Source organism: Chinchilla lanigera, unplaced genomic scaffold (assembly GCF_000276665.1).
Source record: "Chinchilla lanigera isolate Chin_1 unplaced genomic scaffold, ChiLan1.0 scaffold00014, whole genome shotgun sequence".
In the NCBI taxonomy this organism is placed as follows: Eukaryota; Metazoa; Chordata; class Mammalia; order Rodentia; family Chinchillidae; genus Chinchilla; species Chinchilla lanigera.
The window spans coordinates 22,935,799-22,962,267 of record NW_004955415.1 but is presented as its reverse complement, the minus strand read 5'-3'; the positions used below and the strand labels follow the sequence as shown (position 1 = coordinate 22,962,267).

The window sequence follows — 26,469 nt, the reverse complement described above, 5'->3', positions numbered from 1 at the left end:
TTTAAATATTTTTTAATTTGAAAAGTTCTGCGTAGTGCCTTGAGAAATCTCCATGCCTGTCCTTTTATTCTCCTCCCAGGTTGTGCTGTTTTAAAATCATAATCTCCCTTTTTTTCCCTTGTAGTACAGATTGTTATAGAGAAGCAATGGCATATGGGTTGAAGCTGGTCCATGGTTTGTTTTTGTATGACCCATGAGCTAAGAATGATTTTATTAAATTTCATAGGTGTGTGTGTGTAGGGGGGTGATAGACAAAGATCACATGGAGCCTGCAAAGCAAAATATTTACCATTTGGCTTGTTACAGAAAGAGTTTAATAATAATAGACCTCTGTTTTATTATTCATACTTCTTGATGTAATAACCCTGTGTGTTTTGTTTTGCTGTTTTTTTGCATTTGCTCATTCTTGTGGGAGTGTATATGTATGGGGGGAGGTGGTAATTTTTATTGTATGTTCACCTTCAGTATGAAATCTTAGCAAAAGAAGTACACTGGGAAAGAGTGACTTGAAGCTGGGCTGAGGGTTGTGATTGAGTAGGGATGACCTGAGCATGTCTCTCAGGAGGATGTGGGGTTGTGTAGCCTCCCTGCTGAATTCAGGATTCTCATCTGAATCCCTGAACTAGTTCTGTCGGATACAGTGTCAAGCGTTTTGGCATCTGGACTGGTGAGAATGACAGCTCCGTGAGCATTCAGTGCCCAAGCACTTCCCTTTGTGGAAGTCTGGCAGTGTGCAGCAGCACCCCTCTGACAACTGTGTACTCAGGGCTTAGCACAAAGTAGGAGCTCAGTAACAGACTGGTGAATAAATGTGCGGGGAAAGGAGAGACGTAGATACAAAGCAGGAATCAGCAGCCAAACTTCGTGTTAGACTGCTAATCAGATGGGAACAATGTGGAGAAATCCCTTACGATTTTCTACATAAGTAGTTGTATCATCTGCCAAGAGGGAGAGTTTTATTTCTCCCTTTCTGATTTTCATTTCTTTTTTTCCCTTATTTCAGTAGCTTGAAATGCCGGTGTATTGTTGAAGAGAAGTGATGAAAACAGATATTATTGCCTCATTACTAATCTTAAGGAGAAACAATTCAGATTTTCATCATTAAGTGTGATGTTAACTATAAATTTTTGATTTTGTTTTTGTTGAGACAAAAACAGGGTCTCACTATATAGTTCAGGCTGTTTTTGAACTCAGTGTGTAGCCCAGGCTGGCCTCAAGCTCACAGTGATCCTCCTACTTCATCCTCCCACGTGGTAGAATTACAGGCTTGCGCCACCACGCCCAGCCTAACTATAGAATTTTTGCAGATACTTTTTATTTCTTAAAATTGATAATTGAATTTAGAGTTGTTTTCAGATTCAAATTTAATTGTTTGATAATGGGCAAGACTACATAGGTTCAGTTTATCAAGAAGCACATAATGTCTAGTTTTATCTTTTTGTGGTATTAGCAGCTATTTTTGTTGTTTGTATCAGTTATTGTATTGTAGGTTACAAATACTTACATTCTAATTTTGTTTATTTCTCCTTCATGTATTACCTGGGGTATTTCTATAGAAAATGTTTGCTTCTGCAAAACATTTGGTTACTTTGATATATATTTCATATATGAAAAACAGAGAAATGCTTTATTGCTTGCTTTTATTTATCACTAGTGAATTGATTCCATGCCATCTTTAAAGATGACTATTTTTCGTTTTTTGTTTTTTTTTTTACTGGGAATCTAACTCAGGACCTTGCTCTTGCCAAGCAGGAGCTGTGCTGCTGAGTTATATTCCTGGCAAAGATGACTATTTTTAAAGACATAAAGTTATGAATTCACTGTGTGTTCCAACCCACTCATTTGTCATTCATTGGTGGCAAATAAGTGTGCACTTTGATAAATTCTCTTAGAACTTGGTATTTTTTTCTAAGTTTGTTTTCAGGTTTTTGTTCTATACAATCCATGCTTTCTGCTAAGATTTAAGAACATGAACATATTCTTACCTTGTATAAGTAAGGACAAAAAGAGGATACAACGCAAGACTTATTTCTAGTATCAGTGAATAGAGAATGGAACTGTTTGCTTTTGAGTCACACTTCAACTCTATGGTAACATAGTCTAAGTAACTTTGGAATTTTGTGGTTTTACTTAAAACCACAGAAGTCAAGTTTTCTTTGATTGGAACCTATAGAAGAACAAGCTTTTGATGTCATAGCATTTCTGTTAAAAGCAATATATGTCATGGAATGTAACTTATAATGTTAAGAGTTTCTTAGTAAAAGTCAATCATGGGGAAAACAGTATATATTTTCATATAACAACAGAGGAAAAATCTTCCTGACACATTGTGTATTTTTAATGTAATATTAACTCTGTGTGGTTGAACTGTTTGACTTGAGACATGTATACATGACCTTCGTGATACTCATTTAGCTTATACCATGCCAATTTCCTAAGAATTAGTATTGTCCTAAAGTATAACTTTTCACTGTTCAACATCAAATATGTGCACAAGGGATTAACACTGTGGAGGGGTTTCCTTTTTTGGCATTTTGTTTTTCTGAGACAGAGTCCCACCAAGTAGTTCAGACTGGCCTTGAACTCATAGCAGTCCTCCTGCGTCAGCCTCCAGAGCTAGAATTATAGTGGTGCACCACCTTGTCTGGCTTAACGTTTGTGGAGTTTTATGAGCTTAGTACAGTGTTTCTACATAGTAAGTGTTAAAACATTTTTTCTGTTACCTTTATTAACAGAATAAGGATTGCTATAGTCCTGCCCACAAAGTTATATATTCAATTACTATTAGATCCTCTTTCACATGTAGTTATTTACAGAGATATGTAGATCTTGTAAATGTTTGCATTTACATTTACCTGTTATTTCTGGCAAAATATAAAGTGATATTTTTAGAAAACTAAGTTTTATAAATATATAACACTTTTGGGAGGAATCATTTTTAATGGAAAAACATTTTAAATGAGAAAATCTTCGTAAAGATCTCGTATATCTACTGTTTAAGTAAAAGGATGCTGACGTTTTATTTAGTGATGCCAATATGAAGTTGCATTCAGTATTTTTAAAAAGTTTTGCTTGTTTTTGAAAGTAGCCTTTTTAAGTTTTGTATTTCTAGGATAACAGAAGGCTTTTTCTTCAGAGAATTTTAATTAATATTCATCAATCTGTAAATTAAAATTCCTTTGTCTCTACTTCTGCAGGTAGTTTCTATTTTAACGTAGAGACTGTGGTGGAATTTTAGACAGCATATACCAGTCCCTGCATCCTGCCCCTATGGCTAACTTAGTGTGTCTGAATAGTTCAAATTCATCTCAGGGTTAAAACACACTTTTTCATTAGAACTGGAGTTTTTAAGTTGAAAGCTGTGAGTTACTGTAAGGTGAGGAAAATGCTGTTTTTTATTATACCATCCTGCACCTGTTTATATTTGATGACACTGAGGTGAAAAGTGGGTGGAAAGAGAGTGTGCGTGCCCCTTGGCTGCCTGCATTTTCCCCCAGCACCCAGGCAGGGAGGTTGCTAGAGGGGAAATGGCTGGTGGTTGTGGGTGGCCATTTACTGACCGGAAGACTAAGGCCAAATGAATGCAAACAAAGGAAAAAAAAGAGGATCACTTTTAGTTACCTAGTCATGGGAAGGAGATAGAGCCCTAGGAAATTCCTCGGTAGAGAATATATGTTCCTGTATTATAAAAATTATTTCCGTGAGGAAAGGGTTTCTTTTCTTTTTCTTGTTTTCCTTTTGAGATTCTTTAGTTTCTGCCAAATCTCTTGACTAAAATTACCCAATGGTTCATAGAAGTCATTTCATCCCTCACTGAGTTGTTCTTCGTGTAGCTACTTACTAAGTGACACACAAAGGTATTTTAATGCTAGTGAGACAAGCAGGGTGTTCAGTACTGCTTTTCCTCAACCACTGTTGGTTTCCTTGGACTTCTAGGATGTGGAGAACATCTCGTGCGCACCATACTGGCTAGAGAATGTTCACATGCTTTACAAGCCGAAGATGCTCACCAAGCTCTGTTGGAGACTATGCAAAACAAGTTTATCAGTAAGTATAACATTAGGAAAATGACATTCTGAAATAGAGCATATCACTGGGCTGTAAGCATCATGAGTCAGGTGATTACCTGATTTTGTATCTCTAGACTTAGTTCATGGGTCTAGCATAGAGTTATGTCATCAGTTAATATTGGTTACAAACAGAAATTCCATCACGATAGCTTCTATGCCCGTAAATTTGCCATTTAGCTAATGTAATGCCAACTGATGAGACACTGTCCAGAATCAGAGTGATGTATAATAGAATAAAATTCTAAAAAAAATTCAAGAGATTCCTATGAACATTTTTGTACTACAGTTTGACTCTTTTGACAAAGTTAGTGTTACATTCCTGCTCCAGTGCTTCTGTGCATGTTTGCATAGGGTTCAGATGAAATCCTGTCTGATCACCATTTGTCAACCCATGCAACTAGATGTAAAGCTGCATCTGCCTGCAAGAAGAGGGGTACCTTTCTCTAAAATGTAGAAATGTTTTACACTTTTTAGCTATGGTTGTCTGTGTAACTGTTACTTTGAATTAAAACCTAACTTAGTCTGGTTTTTCATCATCATGTAACATTAACCATACTACTGTGCAAAGGCTCATATATAAGAAATATGAGCTGAAGTTAAAAAAAAATTCAGGGTAGTACATCATGGACACATAAATTAGTGAGAAAGAGTATCACAGGGTCATGCTTTGGAGGGTATTATTACTTAGAGAATTAAAAAAGAATATAAAGTGCTAATTATACTTTGAGGACATAACAGACAGAAGTATAGGAAGATTACCACAAAGGAATGTGTAGACTAGAAGCAACTGGCCCCAGAAACCTCTAGTATAATTGGGCAAAGAAGAGGAAGACAGGATCACGAACACAGATGTGGTGATGGGGTTAGGCCTTATGAGGGCTGAACACCTTCTGATTCTTTGGAGAAGGAAGCAACAGGGCTGGGCCAGCCAGATGATGCCTGGGGGAGACCAGGCTATGGAGGGCCTTAACATGTTAGGGAAAGAGCTCATCTTCTATTTGATAGGAAGGAGACAGCTTGTATATGTTCTTGACAAATGATGTTTTTGAGAAAGGTATGTAGGGTATATCTAAGCTTGCCCCAAACCTTCTCTGTTGGAGAGAGAGGTTAGGGATTGAGAATGGTCTAGAGATAGAGAAGAAGTGATGACTTTTTGATGGAATTGTCAGTGGAAAGGTGGACATATTAATAGATTTAAGTTTTGAGACAAAGTAGGTGTAGTACTTCTAGTCCTACCTAGAAGTAGGTAGACAAACCATATAGTAGATTAAAGAGATGAAGTTTAACACAAAAATTATTCAGTATGATAAAGAGTGGTTATAAGGAAGCTCAGTGTGGCCCCCTCAGCTGAAAGTGTCCATGGAAGGACACACTTGGGAAAGTTTTATATTGCACTAGAGAGATAAAGTTTGACCACCAGATAGCAGAGAAGTTTGCTGATTGGACTAGGGTGTAATTGGTCCCCCTCTGGAGTGCAGGTGGAGTGGACAGTTAGCAATGGGAGGTCTGAGGTTTTCAGAGCATGGAGGTCACAGAGAATGTATGGAAAGAATGACACAAGACATCTAGTATATGATTGAAAAAATAAAGCTAAGAGTGTCTTCAGCCTATAAAAGGAGACTGAAATGTAGATTAAAACCATAGAAAATCTATTCAGTGAAATAATAGAAATTTTTCAAAATTTTAAGAAAGGTATGGACATGCAGGTACAGGAGGCATTTAGAACCATAAACAGACATAACCAAAAAAAAAAAAAAGACCTATCCACATTATGCTATAGTGAATATGTCAAGACTGTAAAACAAAGAAAGATACTGAAAGATGCAAGAGAAAAAAACCACTAAATTATTTACAAAGGCAAACCCATCTGAGTAATAGCAGATATCAGCAGAAATTAAAAGCCAGGAAAGCAGGAAAGAATATATTTCAAGATCCTCAAGAAAATAACTGCCCATCTATATGACTGTATCCAGTAAAACTATCCTTCAGAATTGAAGGAGAAATAACAACCTTCAAGATAAGTAGAAACTAAAGGAATTCATGACTACTAAGGCAGCATTACAGAAGATACTTAAAGGAACACTACAAAAAGGAAGGGAAGACTATATTAACAAATGAGAATTAGGAAAGAATCCAACAAAAGAAAAATAACAAAATGGTAACAGTTGGTACATACATACCTTTCAGTAATGTAATGGTCTTGAATGTAAATGGTCTTGATTCTCTCATTAAAAGATATAAGCTGGCAGATTAGATTGAAAAGCAAGACCCAACAATATGTTGCCTTTAAGAGACCCACCTCATCGGCAAAGAAATGCCTGGACTAAAAGGGAAAGGATGGGAAACAATATTTTATGGAAATGGTATCTGACAGCAAGCAGGAGTAATTATACTTAGACAAAGTAAACTTCAAGTCAAACTTAGCCAAAATAGACAAAGAATGTGCCTGTGTTTTAGTAAAGGGAACAATCCACCAAGGAGACATGATTATCAGTGTATATGCACCCAATTTCATAAAACTAACACTACTCGACATGAAAGGACAGACAGACCCATATATACAACTACATCGTCGTTGATGACATCAGTAGTTTATTCTGACAAAGAGATGGGTTGTCTAGACAAAAAATCAATAAGGAAATAGAGTTAAATTACACTATAGATTAAATGTATTTAACATTAAATATAACATTAAGCTAGAGTGTTCCACAACAGTAGTGGAATACCCATTCCTTTCAGGAGCACATAGAACTTTCTCCAAAATAAATAATATTTAAGGCCATAAAGCATGTTGTAACAAGTACAGAAAAATTGAAATAATCTCATGCATCCTGTCAGATCACAATGGAATGAAACTAGAAATCATCAGTAAAAAAAATCACAGAAGCTGCTCATGCAGATTGAACATCATACTTTCGAATGATCAGTGGATCATTGAAGAAATTGAGGAAATTTCAGAATTTCTGGAGTCAAATCATATTGGAAACATAGTATATGAGAATTTGTGGTATCAATAAAGATACAATTAAGGCAGGGAAGACTATATAAGTGCCTACATTAAAATCTGAGAGTTCTCAAACCTAATGATACATCTCAAGGCCCTAGCAGAAGAATAAACCAAATCCAAAATACAAGGAAAGAAATAATGAAGGTAAGAGCTGAAATTAATGAAATGGAAACTGTGGAGGACCACCTTGGCGATTCTCCTTGAAAGAGGAGCACTTGCCTTCATTTTGGCTGTGCCTAACTCTATTTCCATGTATTGACATGTACAGAGCTGGCTAAGACCTTTTCCTTATCCTTTCAGTTGGCTTTAAGCAATGCATATTGGTCTAGCCAAGGTGTTAATGGTAGTCTTTGAAGACAGCAGGTGTGTTTCCCTGGAAACCTGTTGTTTCCAGCAATGAGCCAGGATGAGGCCGGATGTGTGAGCCAATGCACCATGCTGTGGGCTGGGATCTAGATAGAGGCTGTGACTTTCTGGGGCTTGAAAGATTATACATCAGAGCTGAAACACTGACCCCAGAACATTAGATACTATGTCTGTTATGTTGTGCAGATTATTCTTTCTTCATATCTTCTCTGCATGTGGGAGAGGTGATTTCAGGCCTCCTACCTAGCCCAACTCATGGCATTCACGTACTGCTCAGCACTGTCAGGGTCACTCATCCTCAGGCCTTCTTCACAAATGAATAAAATCTGGGTTTGGTCCTGGGTATAGGCCTTTGTTCTGGATAGCCATCATTGTGGCCAGACTCAGGACCCCCTTGACTCCCCACCATTTTGGATATATTGTTGTATCTTTATTTATACAGCATAAATACCTAGAAGTTGCACTAGAAGTGGTAGATTGGAATTAACTCATTACAATTCTGATAACTTTTCCATGGGCTTACAAATATGAACCTCCTGGGCTGCAACAAGGAGTGGGAGGGCTCTCTATAGAAATTTCACAATTTCATTGGTCCTTCAAAGGACCAATGAAACACAAATCAGTTCTTTGAAAGGATAAACAAGATTGATTAGCCCTTATTCAAACTAAACAAGCAACAGGATACAAAACAAATACACAAAAACCACAACAATAAACCCATCGAAAAAGAAATTTGGAAAACAGTTCCATTCACAATAACATCAAGGAAAAGTAAATACTTAGGAGTTAATCTAACGAAGGAAGTGAAAGAAGCAGTAATAAAATATCTTTCAATTAGGAAAATCCGAGTACTGGATGGATTAATGGTTGAATTTTATCATACCTCTAAAGAAGGACTAACATCAATGCTCTTCAAACTATTCAATGAAATAGAAAGAGAAATGCTTAGAAAATACTTCCAAATTCATTTTATAAAGCCAGTGTAACCCTGATACCCAAACTGGATAAACATTTCACCAAAAAAGTAGAGAACTACAGATCAGTATCCATGATGAATATAGAAAGAACAATCCTCAATAAGATTCTTGCAAGCAGAATTCAACTTTTTTTTTTTTTTTTTCTTAAAGAGACACGATTTAGCTTTGTAGTCCATGCTGGCCTTGAACTCACTATGTAGTCTAGGCTGGCCTTGAAGTCATAGCAGTCCTCTTGTCTCAGCCTCTCAAATGCTGGGGTTATAGGCATGCGCCACCCCTCCCCAGCTCAACAACATATTAATTTTTTTTTTTTTTTTTTTTGGTTTTTTGGTTTTTCTCCGGTACCGGGAACCGAACTCACGACCTTGCGCTTGCCAGGCAGGCGCTTTGCCGCTGAGCTAAATCCCCAGCCCCTCAACAACATATTAAAAAGGGCATACACCAAGACTAAGTTAAGTTGGTTTTATCCTAGAGATGGAAGGATGAGTTCATATATGTAAGTAAATGCAATACACCACATAAACAGATTCAAAGATGAAAATCATGTAACGATCACAACAAATTGAAGAAGTCTTTGATAAAATTCACCATACCTTCGTGATGGAGACCCTGAAGAAACTAGGTATAGAAGGATCTTACTTCAATATAGTAAAATCTATATGACAAACCCACATCCAGAATTACATTGAATAGGAAAAAAAAACCTGAAAGCATCTCTCTAAAATGAGGAACAGGAAAAAAGAGTGTTCATTTTCACCACTTCCATTCAATATAGTACTTGAAAGTTTAGCCAAAGCAAGTAGACAAGAGAAAGAAAGAAAAAGGATACACATAGGAAAGGCAGAAGCCTAGTTATCCCTATTTGCAGGTGACTTGATCCTTTACTTAGAAAACCCTGAAAACTCTACCAGAAGACTTTTAGATCTGATTAATCCATCAAAGAGGAAGGATACAAAGTCACCATACAGAAATCAGAAGCTTTCCTGTACACCAATAAATAACCCACTGAGGAAGAAATCAGGAAAATAATGACATTAACAACAGCAACTTCCCTCCACCAAAAAATGACAAAACAAACCCTAGGAATGAACCCAACCAAGGTGGTGAAAGCCCTCTATAATGAAAATTAGAGAACACTGAAGAAAGAAATTAAAGACAGTAGAAGATGGGAAGACCTTTCTTGTTCATGGATCAACAGATTTAACATTGTTAAAATAGACATATAACCAAAAGTGATCTATTGCTTTAGTACAGTCTCTATCAAAATGCAAATGCCACTCTTCACAGAACTAGGAAGAAAGTCATAAATTTCTTATGGAAGTCCAAACAACCCAGAATAAGTAAAGAACCTTGAGCAATGCTGTGGAGATACCACAAAATTAAATAGCTACAGTAATAAAAACAGCACAATAATGGCACAAAAATAGGCATATAGACCAATGGAATAGAATAAAGGACACAGAAACAAGCCCATGTGACTACAGCCATCTTATTCTTAACAAACAGACCAAAACTATACATTGGAGAAAAGAGAGCCTCTTTATCAAAAGATGCCAGAAAAATTGGATATACATATAGAGAAGAAAGAAACCAGATCCTTCTGTCACCCTGGGCAAAATAAATTCAAAATGGACCAGAGACTTAAAACTTTGAAACTTCTAGAAGAAAACATGAGGAAACACTTGAGTTCATAGGCACAGGCAAAGACTTCCTGAATAGGACTCCAGTAGCCCAGGAAATAATAGCAAGAATCAACAAATGGGACTATATCACATTAAAAAGCTTATGTACAGCAAAGGAAAGGATCAGCAGAGTGAAGAGACAGCCTACATGATAGGAGAAATTCTTTCCAAAATATATGAGGAACTAAAAAACAAAACCAAACACCAATAATTCAAGCAATAAATGGGCAAGTGAATTGAACTGACAATTTTCAAAAGAAAAACAAATAGCCAGTAAGTATATGAGAAAATGTTCAACATTTTTATCTCTGAGGGAAATGTAAATCAAAACTACATTGGGATTTCCTCTCATCCCAGTCAGAAGTTTATGCTGGCAAATGCTGGTGAGAATACACAGTAAATGCTGATGAGAACTGAGTGAGAAAGGAACCCTTTTAACACTGTTGGTGGAAATTTAAACAAGTACAACCTTGATGGAAATCAGTATGAAGGTTTGTCACAAAATAGTTAATATTTAATCTAGGTATATCATTCTGTAGGATAGTTCTGAAAGAATTAAAGTTAGTGTGCCATAGAGACACCTGTATACCCATGTTTGTTGGGGCACAATTCACAAAAGCTGTGCTGTGGAAATAGCCTAGGTGCTTGTCGACTGATGAATGGAAAAGGTGGTATATATGCACAATGTAGTAGTACTCAGCCATGAAGAATAATGCAAACATGTGGAACTGGAGATCATCATGTTAAGTCCAATAAGCTAGATTCAGAAAGTCAAACATTGCATGTTTTCTATCATATGTGAAATTTAAAAATTAAATGAGATGGCATGAAAGTAGAAGTGAGACTGTTAGAGATGAGTGAAGGCATCAGGAAGAGAAAGGGGGATAATGAAGAATTGAAAATCAAAGTATATCATATACTTATTATTCAGATATGCTGAAATGGAACCTATTATTATATATAACTAATATGCACTAATACATTTAAATATACAGTTAAAAAATCTATAGTTTGTAGGAGTTCAGTGCCTTGCCCAAAGTGATCTTGTTTGTCAGTGGGTATGAATGTGAGACATAGACAGTGTCCTGAGAGATGGGGCAGTTGGAGTCTCCTCTCACGTCACTATCTCATGGACATAACAAGTTACTTCTGCTCTTTCATTTATTTTTTAAAAGTGAGAACAGTAGAGGAGTGTCTAAATTCTTTGAGATGATGAATTCTGTTAATTCTTTACTGGATTCAGTTCCTAAGTGTGAAATGCTTTTTGATCAAATGATTTGAGTTGGGGGATTGGAAAATGAGAATTTTTAGGAATCACTTGGGAAACAGAGTTGATATTTACTAAGTAAAGGTCTGGTCTCAGAGCAAGGAGGTTGAGTTCTTTCATTTTTTAGTACTCCAGTGGTATAATTAATTACCTGTCTAAAAGAGACAGGTCTCTGTTCTGTTTCCTCACTTGTAAAATGAGGGGCAGATCTGGATCATCTTTACATTTCTTTGAGCTCCAGACTTTCATTTCATCCTTGGCCTAGTTCACAGGTCAATGTAGAGTACTCTAAAGTACAGTTATAAATCAAGGCAATACTAATTAACATTATAAATTAAGGTTGTGAATGGTGTTCTCAAGTTCTTGCTTGAAATGATTGGATTAATTCCTTTCAGCAATGATTGAGGTAAACTAGGAACCACTTTCTTGGTTTTGTGGAAACTGTAATATTCTTACTTTCTCATTTCCTTTTTTTTTTTTGTGAAAAAGGTTTCTATAAACATATCTATAGATTCTCATTGTAGTGACATATAGAAAAACTGTATATAATAATCAAGACAAATACTCCCATTCCAGACATCTGAAGTTCATTTCTCTTGCCAGAAAGAACCATTGCTAGCAATTTGATGTGTGTCTTTATAGTCTCAATATTTGTGTGTCTATTTATCTATCTGTCTGTAATAATTAATTACCAATTTGATTGGCTTGGGAGCCACCTAGAGGATTAGTAGCACATATTTGTGTGTGTGTATGTGTGTATGTGTGTGTGTGTGTGTGTGTGTGTATGTGTGTGATAGAGGTGTGACATACGGGTCTATGTCTGCTCTCTGGTTCTTTCTCTCTGGCATTGTTCTCTTGTTCTTCTTCCCAGCCATCGTGAGGTGATCCCAATCCCCCTATGATGTCCCTGCCTTGGAGGCAGCAGACCATGGATTGGATATTCTCAAACTAGGAGTCAAATCAACCATTTTCTCCTTTTTTTTTTTTTTGGTTTTTCTCCGGTACCGGGAACCAAACTCACGACCTTGCGCTTGCCAGGCAGGCGCTTTTGCCGCTGAGCTAAATCCCCAGCCCACATTTTCTCCTTTAAATTGTGGGTTTTAGGTATTTGGTCCCAGCAATGGGAAAGCTGAATCACTGTGTCTGTCTGTCTGTCTGTCTCCCTTCCTTTCCCTTCCTTTCCCTTCTTTTTCCTTTCTAATCTATCATCATTTTTAAATAATTACATTAAAGAAATTTCTAATACTATTTTACAGCATATTTTTATGCTTGTAATATGTCACTACATGTAGATTTATAGCAGAGTAATCCATGGTCCCATAATTTAGCCATTCCTCTACTGAAAGAGATTTAAATTATTTATAATTTTTGTCTGTATCATTTTACCATGTGTGAAGCCTTATTTCTCTGTATTCTAATTGTTCATTTTATAGGATACAGTTTTCTCTCCTTTCTTAGCGTGTAAGTTGTATTTATTTATTATTTTTCATGGTTGCTCTAGAATTGAAGTATACATTTACAACACATAAATCCACTTTTATAACAGTATACTGTACAACTTCACAAACAGTGCAAGTACTTTATAGTAAGAAAATATTCCTACGTTTTCCCTCCCATTGCTTGAATCAGTAGTAGCATTCATTTTACATGTATGTATGTAGTATAACCAAATACATTTTGCTATTGTTTTTACTATGTTACATTTCAGATGAATTAAGAATAAGAAAAAGAAAAGTTTTATTTACCTTCACCTATCCCTTTTTACTTCTCTTCATTCTTTATAAAGTTTCTGACATCTGTATCTACATCTACATCTATGTCTATATCTATATCTATCTTCTTTCTTAAGAGCTTTTAACCTTTCTTGTAAGGCAGATGCATTGGCAACAGATTCTCCTGAAGCTTGATGTCCAGGAAGAGCCTTATTTCTCTTTAACTTGTTAAGGATACTTCTGCAGGGTACAGAATTCTAAGTTTTTTTTTTTCTGCCTCAACACTAAATATTTCCCTCCATGCTTACATGGTTTCTAAGGAGATGTGAGATGTGATTTGGCTTAATAATACAGAGTTTCATTTTCTTAGAATTTTCATCTCTTTAAATGGTAAATTTACATTATCTACCAGTTCTTGTTTCTTGTCTAGTTTTCCCTTTAGTCTCCTTAGCATATTAATCATAGTTATTTTAAATTTATGTTGTGACTATTCTACCATCTTTGGCTTAGAAGTCTGGTTCTGGTACTTATCTGCCTCTTTAAGCTGTTTTGTTTTGTTTTACTTGTTAGTATGCCTTGTTTGATCCTTTAGAAAACTGGATATGCTGTGCTCTTTGAAAAGAACTCATGTGTATAGCCTTCAGTGCTGTGGTGGTAAGGTGCTGGGGGAGAGAAAGTTTTATAGTCCTAAGATTCGCCCTTACTGAGCTTGTGCCCCTCAGCTGTGAACTTCACAAGTCCTTCTAAGTTACCTTGCTCCCCTATTTCAGGTGGGACAGGATGGCTGGAGCCTGCTAGAGTTTAATATTAACCTTCTTCTAGATTTTTGAGACCAAACAATACAATGCAGGTTAGGTTCTGGTGAAATTATTTCTCTCTTTTTTAACAGATTTTATTTTATTCATACATGTTTGCAGTTTATGCAATTTACAGTCATCTTCAGGAGTGGTTACATGTACATATTACAGCTTGTTTTTTTGTCTTTTTTACCCCCCTTCCCCTATCACTTTTTTTGTGCTTGTTGATACTATTTGTCTTAGCTCATGTTATGGCATATAATATTTACGTTAATTGGAGTTATTAAGATCCTGTGCAGGACACGTCTTTATTCCTCTCATTTCCCCTTCCCTAAGGGCAGGTCTTTTGAATAAGAGAATGCTTTTTGATAACTATTCTTAATTGGAATACCTTACTGTAGTTTTGTGCATTTTTCTGCTAATTAGTGCTGTCAATTTTTTTTTTTCCATATATCAGCTAACCATTTGTATGTCTTTTTAGAAATGCCCCTGTAGGTCTGTTGCCAGTTTCTTAATGGGGTGTTTTTATTATCAAAAAGACAAATGATACATGCTGGGGAGGACACAAAGGGGATCTTTGCACACTGTATGATTGTAGATGTGAATATAAATTAGTACAGCCATTATACAGTATGGAGTTTGCTCAAATCATTAAAGGTAGAACTGTCGTACAACCTAATACTTCCACTGTTGGCTATATCTAAAAGAAATTAAGCTAGTATGTTGAAAGTACAGTGCCTACTATGATCTGTCCAATTCTATAAACAATTGCTGAAACATGGAATCAACCTAAGTGTCCATCAACTGATAGGTAGATAAAGAACATGTGGTACATATATAACTGGAATACTATACTATCTAGCCATAAAAAGAAATGAAACCCTCTCATTTGCCACAAAATCAATGGACCTGGAGATCATTATGTTAAGTGAAATAAGCCAGGCATGGAAACACAAGCACCACATAATCTGGCTCATATGTGGAATATGAAAAAGTGAGAGGTGGGTAGTAGTTTTCAGAGACTGTGGAAAGTAGGGTGGAAGGAGGAACAGGGAAAGCTTGATTAGTGAGTACTGAGTACCAGTTAGGTAAGAGCAAGTTCTGTACAGTGGGATGACTGCAGATAGTAATTATGTACTCTGTTTCAGAAATCCAGATGTATTGATAGTAAATGTTTTCTCTATGAAAAAATAATAGATGATTGAGAAAATAGATACGTTTAACTTGATTTAAACATTACACAATTATTCATACATCAAAACATCACAAAATACCCAGTTATTATGTATATTTTTATTTTTTTATTATGTATATTTTTATGTATCAGTGAAAAAAAGAAGAGTATGCTTTGCCACAGTTCAACATGGTTTCTTTCTTTCTTTGTGGGAAACTGGAGTGTGTCTTCCTCCTGTCTACTGAAAGAATCTAGTCTAGTTTGTACAGATAAAACTCATAAAAGTACTATATAGGTGGGGATCCTCCTGTGGCTGAAATTTTAACTCTCGGGATTGTCCATAGTGAGCCTTCAGCAATTCATAAATGGCAGCTTAGGTTTTCCAACCTTGGTACTGGCTCTCAAGGAGGTTTCTCCTTTGATAAATTGTGATTCTCTGTAGATTAGGGGCAGCATTTCTGTTACTTCAGGTGTTCGGCTGATCTAAGCATAATTGTGGAGATTTAAATTTGTTCAGCTCTCTTCTTTGGACAGAGTGCTAACTTCCAAGCTCCTTATGTATCAGGTTGGAAACCAAAAATTCCTTCATACTCTTTTCTGATGCTTATTTTCTAATGTTATTATCAACATTTTTTGAATGTACAAAATATGCCTTTTAAAATGGTTTCTAGGTTTACCTTTTCTGAAAAATGAGGTGGAGAAATTTCACATGGTAACTTGGCTGTTTGTTTCTTCGTTGGTTTATCTGCCCATTTTTCTACTGTAATGTGATTTTACTTGAATTGGCATTTAAGTTGCATTAATGGTAAAATTAACTTAAAGATTATAAAAAGGCATGGCAATTGCCATGTGTAGAATTGGAAAATAAACCTATGTGTCATTTTTTAGAGCAATGGCATTATTTGGTATCTTTGGCTCTTTTCCAAATAATAAGGGGTGCACATGTGTGTGTGTGCGTGCATGTGGGTGTTTGTGTTAGTTACTGGGGACTGAATTTAAGGCATCTGCACAGAGCTACATTTGTAGCCCTTTTTACTTTTTGAGGCAGGGTCTTGCTAAGTTGCTATGCTGTGCAGGCTGGGTTTGAACTTGTGATCCTGCTATCTTAGGCTACCAGGTTGCCAAGATTACTGGGATACACTATCATGCCCACCTAAGAAGCTTTAAAACATTTTTTGTAACTTATGGTTCAAATAATTTCTTTTTATATATTTTTTCCTAAAATAGTGACTTATTAAAGTAAAGATATTCCCTCTTCCTTTGGTAATTTGAAACAAACTCTAAAATCTTCTTAGATAGGGTTGTTTAAATCTATTTTTGATAAATAAGACTTTCATGTAATAGAATGGGTAGAGTAAAATTTAAAGACATTTCAGAGATTGAAATATTTTAATTTCCCTTTGCATTACCATTATGCCAACATATAGTTTTGGTTTGATTTAATATAGGAAACATAAAAGAAAGTAACTAAGTTATGAATTTTTTAAAAGCCACTGTTCATGTAACATACAAAACATAAAAATGGGCACTGTAAAAATAGTGCCTTAATAATACTTTATGCTAACCAGTTGATTATAGACTGCGTGCTTAGTTAAGCGGGAAAAGAGATTTTCTTTTTAGTTGTTCTTTTTAAGTGATTACACACATACTTATATAGATGCTCTTCCAGTGATTCAGATGTGACTTTTTCTATTTATGGTTACTTTTGAATGAACTTGATTTCATGAATTACTCTTGCTTATGCAAACTGTGGCTGCATGTGTGGTATGTGAACTTAAAAGCAGCTCTGTAGTTTCCTGTTCAGTTCTTAGCAAGTAATAGCCCAGTACATTTCAGTTGGTTTTTACTTGCTTCTAATTATAATGGTTTGTAAGATGTTATTTTGGAAAAATGACTTTCTCTTTTCTATTTCTTTGTATTTATGAATACAATTATTAGTTTTATTAAACTATAGTGTATAACCATTGTTGAAAAATTCCACGTGGTATAGTATCATGATAAAAAATATTTTTATTTTAAGTTTTGTTGTTTTGGGGTAATGTTCCTACACTGTCAAATGTACAATGCTATCTGCAGTTGAAATCAAAGGGCATCTTCTTGTTATTTTCCATTTAATAGAGAATTTGTAGTCAATAAATATTTTCTTTTAGTAGCCACATTTGTAGCTAAAACCCCCAATTCACAAGCATTTGCTCTTGTAGGGAGAACAAAAGTAAACTATCATTATAAATTTTGACATCTTATCTGAGAGCAACAGCGTTTCATTTTTTTTTTTAATAATTTAGCAAATTTAAAATGTTCTTTTCTCTAGTATTTTTTGTGCTTTTAATAAGACCTCTGTATTTAGTATTATACTTTCAAGTACTAAAATCATTTCCTTTTTCAGCTAGGAGCTTCAGAGACTCCTAAAAGAATGGAGTCTTTTTACCTACTGGAAATTTAATGATACTTCTCTTTCATTATTATAAATACTTTCATAGTGTTTTGTGTTCACCCGTTCAAGTTGTAAAATAAGGAAAATAATAAATTAGGCATCTCTAACAAGCATTATTTATGAATAATTCGTGGGCCCTAGGCCTTTACATTTTCAGAATTGTGTTTTTATTTAATAAAAATTAATTGAGAGCCATGAATGTACAAAGTATGTGGCTGGCTTCTATGAGAAAGTCACAGATAAAATATCTTTGCTATCAAGGAACTTACATTCTAGACGAAAAGGCAAGTGTATATAAATAAAGTGGAAGGTACAATAAATAGTAGTCTAGAGTTTCACAAATACCCTGATCTCTTGGCAATTTTGTGAAAAAGAGACTCTGGAAATCTTATGACTAGAAGTAATTTAAAAATGCTAAATGAGATATTAAAGGCAAAAATCATGCATTCAAATAAATGGATGAAAATTCTATTGAAGGCATTTAGGTATTTTACAGGTGATGTAGTTCCAAGAAGTATGACAGAAGTAAATGAAACTCCTGAAGGAAATCTACTGTCAACTAAGGTCTTTAAGAATTCTTCAAATATAAATCCAAACTAAAACCATAAAATAATACAAACTCCAATAAGGGAGAGCTACCATGAGAGAAAGCACAAATGTTAACAGAAACTATAACCAGAGTATGAAAAACATTAGATAATAAAGTTATTACATAGAATATATGAAATAAGTATGCTTTAGACATTGTTTTAAATAGGTATAATCATATTGGAGAAAATGTTTGTCATTACCATGAAAGGTACAACTGCCTATCCCACAAACCAGAAATCCCAGTCCTTGATACATTTCTGTATACCAGATGACATGCAAAGGAATTTTTATATCATTGCAAAAGTAGAAATAACTCTAATGTCCCTCAAGAGGAGAATACAATGTGGGAATGAAAATGAGTATATTGCAGCTGTACTCATCAGTATGAATTAACCTTGAAATTATAACACTGCTAAAAATCCTGTTTGTAAAGGATTGTGGTCAATATTCCACCATTGACACAACTTTTCAGAAGCAAAGAATATTGAATTATACATACATGTAGATTATAAGGGAAGGCAAGAAGTTATCAAGAAGTAACTTAGAGTAGTGATGTCATATGGCCGGAAGTACTAGCAAGTCTCAGTAGTATGGTTGTATCTAATTTTTCAGGTTTTGTTTGATAAAAATGCTTGATAAATTATGTTATGTATTTTCATATGTTATGAAAAAGTCATAATTAATATGACTTTTTAATATTAATTCTTAATATGATAAAGTAAGAAAGGCAGATGAATTAAGAAGCAGATGAAGGTGTTATGTGTGATAGGTCAAGGAAGGCATCTGCATGGGGTGTCTTTGGGAGGGAAAATTTCTAATTTTTCATGAATAACAATTGACTGAATTAGGTGGGCTGAGTATATTCAAGAAAGCGGTATAATTGTAAATTTAAAAAATCCCCGAACAATTGGACTTAATATAGTGGACAGCCTTTGGCAACAGAGTTGTATGCTAGGGGTATGGAATGGGTTGGATGAAAGAGCCCTTGGGCACTGAGGTACTAGTATGTAGGCCTTGATAATTTGAGAAGCAGAACTAGATTGGATAGCAAGGTGGATCATGAGACTGTCATGTCATTGATCATGTAGACAGAATGGGACTTTTTTCACTGTGTTACTTAGAGGTGTTTATAGGCACAGTAGTCCGTTGTATATGTGGGCTAAAGCTTGAGAAGAGAGTTGAGATTATCCTCATAATTTCTGGTACCTTCTTAGAATAGATGATCTAGCTGAGAGGTCAGATACGCTCCCATGTCATTTCCTCACAGAGGTCTCTCTTAACCATCCAAAAATTTTACTGCTTTTCCTATCCAGTTATTCTTGTTTATGTTTCTTCTTAGCCCATCTAGACTCATTCTGTGCTTATTTCTTTATTAACTATCTTTCTTCAGCTGGGGATGAACTCTGTGAGGGCAGAGATTTTGACTGTATTACTTAATCCCTGGTACTTACAACAGTGTCTAGAAAATAGAAATATTTGTGGAATGAGTGAATGTCAACGGAGCCGAAAGTGAAAACCTTTGAGGATATCTATCTTTGTGAGTGAGTAGACAAGAGTATCTCTGAAGGGAGTAGTAAAGAGAGGAAACTGGGTATGAGAGAAGAAGATTGTGGTTTGGAGTCCAGAAATACACATAATTTTTGATAGAACTGAAGGATTACTGTGTATTTAAAGGTGTAAAGGAGTATGGGGAAAAGGCCTTTTTATCTAGGCATCAGGAGGGCATAAATCTACTCTTAACTTTGTGCAGTGTCAGGATAGGAGAATGCCACTGAGCAGCTGGGAGAGAAAGAGGATCCAAAATGCGGAAGACAGTTTGGAAGATTTTGCATTCAATAGATGGCTGTATCTCTTAAGCTGTGCTAATATCGCCTACACTAATTCAGGAACCACACTCTTTTTAAAAAAACTGTGGTACATCTTATAGCTCACAGAGTTGTAGATCATGTTTTTGTTTCTTTATGATGTAAGATGTATAAGGAGAATTCCAGACTGTTTTTAACTGTAGAAGTTTCACTTTAGTGAGTGGAATGAGGACAACAGGAGAAAATGACACCTTTCTACAATGCTGGAGTATTAGGGATGAGTATGATTTTCTAAGAGCCTTCGAGAATGTTTTCTTTAGGAAGCTCATGTCAGAATTGAATGTCCCTTTCCAGGGAGTGGTTGTGGTGAGCTCTGAAGTATTCTTAGAGTGACCTCTTTTTTGTGTTGGTGTCATTATTTGATATGTTTTAGATATACATAATTGTCACACTCCTCATAGGGAATTTGTACCTGTACGTGATATATCTTAAGTCTTCTTTTTTCCCATTCCCCTCGCTTCACCTCCTTATTTACAAAAGCTTTGTTTCTGTTTGTCTCCTTCTAGTCTCTTCTATTTCTTGTCCCTTCCTTCCTTTCCCCCTCCCCCTCCCTGTTACCTTTCCTTTTCGACATTTTCTTCCCATTTTCCAATATCTGTTATATATTTTCGTCCTTATTTACACTTTGTTTCTCATTCCAAAGAAACAATGAGGTATTTAAATATGCGTGTTTCATTTATTTCACTTGAGAGTATTGTCTCAAGGTGCATCCAGTTAGCTAGAAATGTCTCAAGCTTAGCCTTTATGGCAGAGTAGTACTCCATTGTGTAAAAAAACCCACATGTTCTTTATGCATTGATTGGCTAATGGGCATTTGAGCTGTTTCCAACATTTAGTTATTACAACCTGTGTTGCTATAAACATGGGTGTGCATATATCTCTATGGTGTGATGCTTTTTATTCCTTTAGGAAGATACCAAGAAGGATCTTCACACTGACTTCTACAGTGGTTGCACCAGATGATAGAATGCCACTTTCTTCACTCCCACAAACAATGGAGAAGGGTTCTTCCTGCCAGCATTACTTATGGGTAGATTTCTTGATAATAACCATTCTTTCTGGATCGAGATGAAATCTCACTGTTGTTTTAATTTGCATTTCTCTAATTACCAGTAGTGTTGAACATTTTTTATGTATTTGCCATTCTTATGTATTTATTTGCCATTTCATCTGAGAAGTGTCTGTTCATTTCAGATGGCTATTTTTGGATTGAGTCTTTAAATATGGGAGGTCTGATTTTTTTGAGTTCTTTATATGTTCTAGATGTTAGTCCTTCATCTGAGGAACAGCTGACAAAATTTTTTTCCCCACACCATGGGCCATCTCTTAACTCTATTGGTAGTTTCTTTTGCTGTGCAAAAGCTTTTTAATAAGAGGAGATCCCAGTTGTTAATTCTTTATGATATTTCTTATGCGATCAGAGTTTTGTTCATAAGTCTTTCATATACCAATGCCTTCAAGAGTTTTACCTGTTTTTTCTCGCAGGAGATTTAGTGCATCTGTTTTAATATTTAGATCTTTGATAAATTTTAATTTTAATTTAGTACAAAAGATATGAGTCTAGTTTTAATCTTTAGCATGTAGAAATCCAGTTTTGATAGCTAACATAGATGTACTACTGACTTCTATCACTTTACTGAAAGGAACAGTTAAAGATTACTTATTTGATCAATCTTGCATGTCTCTATTTGTTTTCCTGAGAAACTGCTTTGAAGATGTTAATACGTAATACAACAACCATTGTTAATTTCCTACCACTTTGTCTGTAACTCTGTATTGTTTGTATTGTTCTTATGCTATTTTGTAAAGGGATGTCTGTTAATGTGTTTTCCTTCTTTTATTTTTAAAATAAATTAAAAAAAAAAGAAATCTAGTTTTTTCCACCATGTATTAGAAAGGCTATGTTTTTTTCCAGTGGCTATGTTTGACACTTTTGTCAAAGATAAGATGGCTATTGCTAGTGTTGTATCTTTTTTTATTTTAAAGATAAAAGAACAAAAACATATTTACAAATACATACATGAACAAAACAACACAAAAACAATAAAAGCAATACAGAATTTCAGACAAGGTGATAGGAAATTAACAATGGTTGTTGTATTACATATTGTTACCTTCAAATTGGTTACTCAGTTAAACAAATATAGGCATGTAAGACTGATCAAACAATTAAACATTGACTCTTTCTTTCCATAAAGCAATAGAAAGTAGTAGTACAATTATCTTAGCTATCTGTGTATACATAGATACATATTTTCTTTTTCTTTCTTTCTTTTTTTCTTTCTTTCTTTCTTTCTTTCTTTCTTTCTTTCTTTCTTTCTTTCTTTCTTTCTTTCTTTCTCTCTCTCTGCCTCTCTCTTTCTTTCTTTCTTTTCCTTCCTTCCTTTTTCTCTTTTCTCTTTTCTCTCAACCTAGTTGTTCTTTCCTTTTGAGCAGTTTCTTTCTCTTTTACAATATCTATTGTATCTTTTAGATTTTATTTACTCTTTCAAGTTCTTATACTAGTGAGACAATACAGTGTTTACACATGCGGGTCTGATTTATTTCATTCCATTATATAAAAATACCACATCGTTTTTGTCCATTCCTCAGTTGATAGGCATTTGAGTTGCTTCCTGTCTGGAGTTGTTTCTGCATCTTCTAGTCTGTTCCATTGACCTTCAGGACTATTTTTTTCCCACTAGAATCATGCTGTCTTTATCACAGTAGCTTTATAGTATAACTGTACTACTAATCCCTCAACTGAAGGATTGTGATGCTGCCTGCCTTGCCTTTGTTGTCCAGAATTGCCTTTGCTATTCTAGGTTTCTTCTGGTTCCAGATGAACTTTAGAATTGTTTTCTCTAATTCAGTGAGATATGCCTTTGGAATTTTGATCGGAATTGCATTAAATCTGTGTAAGTTTTGAAAGTGTGGCCATTTTCATTATAATAGTTCTTCCTACCCAAGAATAAGGGCTATCTATCTATTTTCTGATATCCTCATCAATCTCTTTTTTCATACTACTGTAGTTCTCAATGTAGAGGTCTTTTATATCCTTCATTAGATTGATTCCTAGGTATTTCAGTTTTTTGGATGCTATTGTGAAAGGTGTTATTGCCCAAATTTCTCTCTCAGTGAGTTTGTTATTTGTATACAGGAAGGCTATTGATGTTTGAGTGTTGACTTTGTATCCAACTATGCAACTGACTATCTTTATTAAATCTAGCAGTATTTTAGTGGAGTTTTTGGAGTCTTCTATGTAGAGTATCATGTCACCCACAGTTATGATAATTTAACTTCTTCCTTTCTTGTCGTTATTCCTTTTTTTTTCTTTCTCTTGTCTAATTGCTCTGGGTAAAGTTTCCAGAACTGTGTTGAATAAGAGTGGAGATAGTGGACATCCTTGTCATGTTTCTGATTTTAGAGTAAAAGCTTTCAGTTTTTGTCCATATAATATGATGTTGGCTGTTGGTTTGTCATAGATGGCTTTTATCAAGTTGAGATAAAGACCATCTATGTCCATTATCTGTAAGGTTTTTATCATGAATGGGTGCTGGACTTTGTCAAAAGCTTTTTCTGCATCTATGGGGATGATCACTTGATTTTTGTCCTTGGCTCTGTTAATACGGTGTATTATATGCATTGATTTACATATGTTGAACCATCCCTGCATCCCTGGGATAAATCCAACTTGGTCATGATGTATAATCTTCTTTATGATTTGCTGCATTCTGTTTGCCATTGTCTTATTGAGAATTTTTGTATCTGTGTTCATTAGCCATATTGGCTTGTAGTTCTCTTTCTTAGTTGGGTCCTTCTCTGGTTTTGGTATCAGGTAATACTCACTTCCAGGAATAAATTGGGGAGTATTGCATCTCTTTAAATTTCATTAAAGAGTTTGAGAAGTAGTGGTATTAGGTCTTCTCTAAATTTATTGTAGAATTCAGTAGTGAGTCTGTCAGGGCCTTGGCTTTTCTTTATTGGTAGATTTTTAATATCATCTTCAATTTCATTGATTGATATGGTTTATTTAGGATTTTTATATCTTCTGATTCAACTTGGTAATTCATATGTATCTAGGAATTTCTCCATTTCTTTTGCATTTTTCATCTGATTAGAATACCAGTTCTCAAAGTAGGTACAGATGATCTTCTGAATTTCCGAGGGTTCTTTGTGATTTCATCCTTTTCATTCTTCATTGCGTGGATTTGAGTCTTTTCTTTCCTTTTTTTGATAAGGTTTGGTAAGGGTTTGTTGATCTTAATCTTTCAGAGAACCAGCTCTTCAATTCATTGATTTTTTTTTTTTGCATTGTTTTCTTGCTCTCCAATGCATTAATTTCTGCTATGATCTTTATAATTTCCTCTCTCATGTGAGCTTTTGGCTTAACCTGCTCTTCTTTTTCTCAAAGTTTGAGGTTCACCATTAAGTTGTTTGTTTGCACTTGTTCTGTTTTCCTGATATTGATATTCACTGTTATAAATTTCCCTCTTTTTTTTTTTTTTTTTTTTTTTTTTTTTTTTTTTTGGTTTTTCTCCGGTACCGGGAACCGAACTCACGACCTTGCGCTTGCCAGGCAGGCGCTTTTGCCGCTGAGCTAAATCCCCAGCCCCATAAATTTCCCTCTTAGGACTGCTTTCACTTTGTCCCATAAGCTCCATTATATTGTGTTGTCATTATAATTTAATTGTAGAAACTGTTCTTCTTTAATTTCTTCTGTGACCCATTGGTTGTTCAGGAGGGTGCTATAGAATTTCCATGTGTTTGTGAAGTTCTTGTGTTTTCTTTTGCCATTGATTTCCAATTTCATTGGTCTGATAATATGTTTGGGATAATTTTAATTCCTTTGTATTTACTTAAGCATGTTCTGTGAGCTAGTATGTGGTCTATTTAGGAGCACATCCCATGTGCAGCTGAGAATGTGTATTCTGATGTCGTTGGGTGGAACACTGTTTGGACATCTTCTAAATCTTTTAATTCAAAAGTTTGGTTCAGTTCTATTATATCATTGTTGATTTTTTTTGTCTAGCTGATCTCTTTTTGTGACAGTGAGGTATTGAGATTCCCTAATATAATTGTATTAGTGCTTATTTGATTTTTCATGCCCATTAATATTTGTTTTATATAGTTGGGTGTACTGGTTTTTCTTGCATATATATTTATGATGGTTGTCTCTTTCTTTTAGATTATTCCCTGTACAACGATGTAGTGACCTTCTTTATCTCTCTTAATCAGTCTTGGCTTGAAATTCACTTTGTCTGTGAATAGAATAGCTATTTCTCCTTTTTTCTGGGTTCCTGTTGCATGGAGTATTGTTTTCCATCCTTGAACTCTCAGTCTGTGAATTTTTTTTTTTTCAATTAAATGTGTTTCTTGTATGTAGCATTTTGTTGGATCTTACTTCTTGATCCTTTCTGCCAATCTGTGTCTTTTTGATTGGTGAATGGAGACCATTAATATTGATGTTATAACTGATAATATATTAATTTATCCTTGTCATGTTATTGTCTTGTTGTTGCCTGCCCCACTTTTTCCCTCCCTCTTTTTAATTGTTTGCCTTGCCTTGTATTTCCTTCTGTTGGGATTCATGGAGTTGTAGTTCTTGTTATCTCTTTTTAGAATGTCCTTCAAAACATTTTGGAGTGCTGGTTTGATGGTCATAAATTTACTCAGATGTTCTTTGTCATAGAAGTATCTTATTTCTCCATCAGTTTTGAAAGATAATTTTGTGGAGTACATCAATCTAGGTTGAAGGTTGTTTTCCTTTCGAATTTGAAATACTTGAAGCTCTCCTTGACCTGAGAGTTTGTGCTGAGAAGTCAGCTGTGATTCTGATGGGTTTTCCTTTATAGGTGATGCATTTCTTTTCCCTATTAGCTTTTTTTTTTCTTAATTTTTTTTAATTTTAAAAAGAATAGTTAAAAAAAGGAACAATAGCAAAATACAAACAAAATAAAGCAAGGACATTAAAAATGATACAGGGCTTCAAACCAAATGATAGGGATTAACAGTGGTTGTTATATTACATATTGTCATCTTCAACAAAGTTTCCCTGTTAGCTTTTAACATCCTACTCTTGTGTTGGATTTCTGAAATCTAGATTATGATATGCCTGGCTGTAGATTTTTTTTTTTTTTTTTTTTTTTTTGTGGCTAATTGGAGTTCGGTATGGCTCCCATGTCTGTATGTCAAATTCTTTTTCTCTACCTGGGAAGTTTTCTGCCAGGACTCCTGTGAAATTTTTTTTTTATAACATTTGTGCTCTCCTGCTTTTCCATTGACTCTAATCAGTCTTACTCTTCTTTGTCTCATCTCTTCTTTGTCTCAGCTGCTATATTGATTTCTCAAGGTCCTTTGCTAGTTTTAAGAAATCTTTCTTTTCACGATCACTAACCACAAGCCTATATGCTGTTTCTGAGATCTTATCCTCACATTGGCTTAATCTGCTGTGGATGCTTTCAATGGAATTTTTATTTTTTTTTTTGTTTTGTTTTGTTTTTGTTTTTTCTCCGGTACCGGGAACCGAACTCACGACCTTGCGCTTG

General features: G+C 35.0%; 1 protein-coding gene across 2 annotated transcripts in view; it reads left to right on the top strand.

The window, feature by feature from the left end:
• Tasp1 (taspase, threonine aspartase, 1) overlaps window positions 1–26,469 on the top strand; it is a 235,351-nt gene that overhangs the window by 129,465 nt on the left and 79,417 nt on the right. For both annotated transcript variants that reach the window (XR_001233252.1, XM_005380885.2), the window contains exon 11: window positions 3,937–4,047. Coding sequence is in view for 1 of the 2 variants with exons in the window: in XM_005380885.2 (XP_005380942.1) it covers window positions 3,937–4,047 (111 nt within the window). In the remaining variant the exon portion in view is untranslated. The remainder of the gene's footprint in view (window positions 1–3,936; window positions 4,048–26,469) is intronic.